The sequence below is a fragment of the Egretta garzetta genome, unplaced genomic scaffold (assembly GCF_000687185.1).
Source record: "Egretta garzetta isolate BGI_Z169 unplaced genomic scaffold, ASM68718v1 scaffold372, whole genome shotgun sequence".
Classification (NCBI taxonomy): Eukaryota; Metazoa; Chordata; class Aves; order Pelecaniformes; family Ardeidae; genus Egretta; species Egretta garzetta.
Window position 1 is genome coordinate 859767 of NW_009258889.1, and position 892 is coordinate 860658.

General features: G+C 66.4%; 1 protein-coding gene across 1 annotated transcript in view; it reads right to left on the reverse strand.

The window, feature by feature from the left end:
• Positions 1–144, reverse strand: part of ECI1 (enoyl-CoA delta isomerase 1) — a 15488-nt gene extending 15344 nt beyond the window's left edge. The window contains exon 1 of the mRNA XM_009634035.2: positions 1–144. This exon is cut by the window's left edge and continues 408 nt beyond it. Within this exon, the coding sequence (XP_009632330.2) occupies positions 1–61 (61 nt within the window). The 5' untranslated portion in view covers positions 62–144.
• Positions 145–892: the final 748 nt, after the last annotated feature.

An 892-nucleotide genomic window follows, 5' to 3' on the forward strand; every position in this document is an offset into this window, starting at 1 on the left:
CTGGTGGCTCGCTGGTCCTGGGCCAGGAGCAGGACCACCCTGTCAGGGGCTTTGGTACCATGGAAGCCTTTGTGGGTCACCTGGCTGGCTTGGCCCTCTGGAGCCGGGCTCTCCTGCCTGGGGAGGTGGCCAGCATGGCGACTGGCCAGGGGCTGGCCCCCGGCCCCCTCCTCACGCTGGCTGATGCTTCCCTGCAGGGCGGGGTGCGGAGGGTGGCATGCCCCTGCCTCCAGCACTGCCTGTGACAAGCCTTGCAGTGGGAACTGGGTCAGCCACCAGTCAGGGCTGGCTCGCAGCGCCTGGCCCACATGAGCTGTGTCCTCCTGGGGTGACGGGACACCAGGCGGAGGGGGCGTCTCAGGACTGGGACCACCGGAGGTTGCAAAAAGGAAAAGGGGTTTTGGCAGCCAGGGTACGGCAGATGTGGGACCCTGTCCTGGGGCCTATCCCAAAGCTGGGAGGTTCATCAGCTCCTGCCCCCAGAGGATGTACAGCCTCGTCGTTCCTATTAAAATGCTCTGGGCAGAGAGGAAGCTCATTTATTTCTGGTCTCGCTCTTCACCGTAACGCTCGGTGCCACTTCCAGCCGGGCAGGAGCTGCTCAGCCCAGGCAGCGGGGAGGCCCGGGCTGGGTCACGCGTGGGTGCTTGCTGCTCCTCCCCTGCCACCGGCTGCCACTGAGTCAGACCCCGGGGGAAGTTGTGGCACGGAAAAGCCCGTGACCGGGCATGAGCCAGAGGTGCCGGAGCAGGTGCCATCTGTCCCGTGCGCCCGGCTCCCGCCGGAGGGGCTCCTTGGTCGGTGCCGAGCTGTGGGGGGCTCGGGTGAAGCGCACAAAGCTCTCCCAGGCGGTTGTTCCTGCGAAATTCTCAGCCTGGAGAACGGGCGCAGC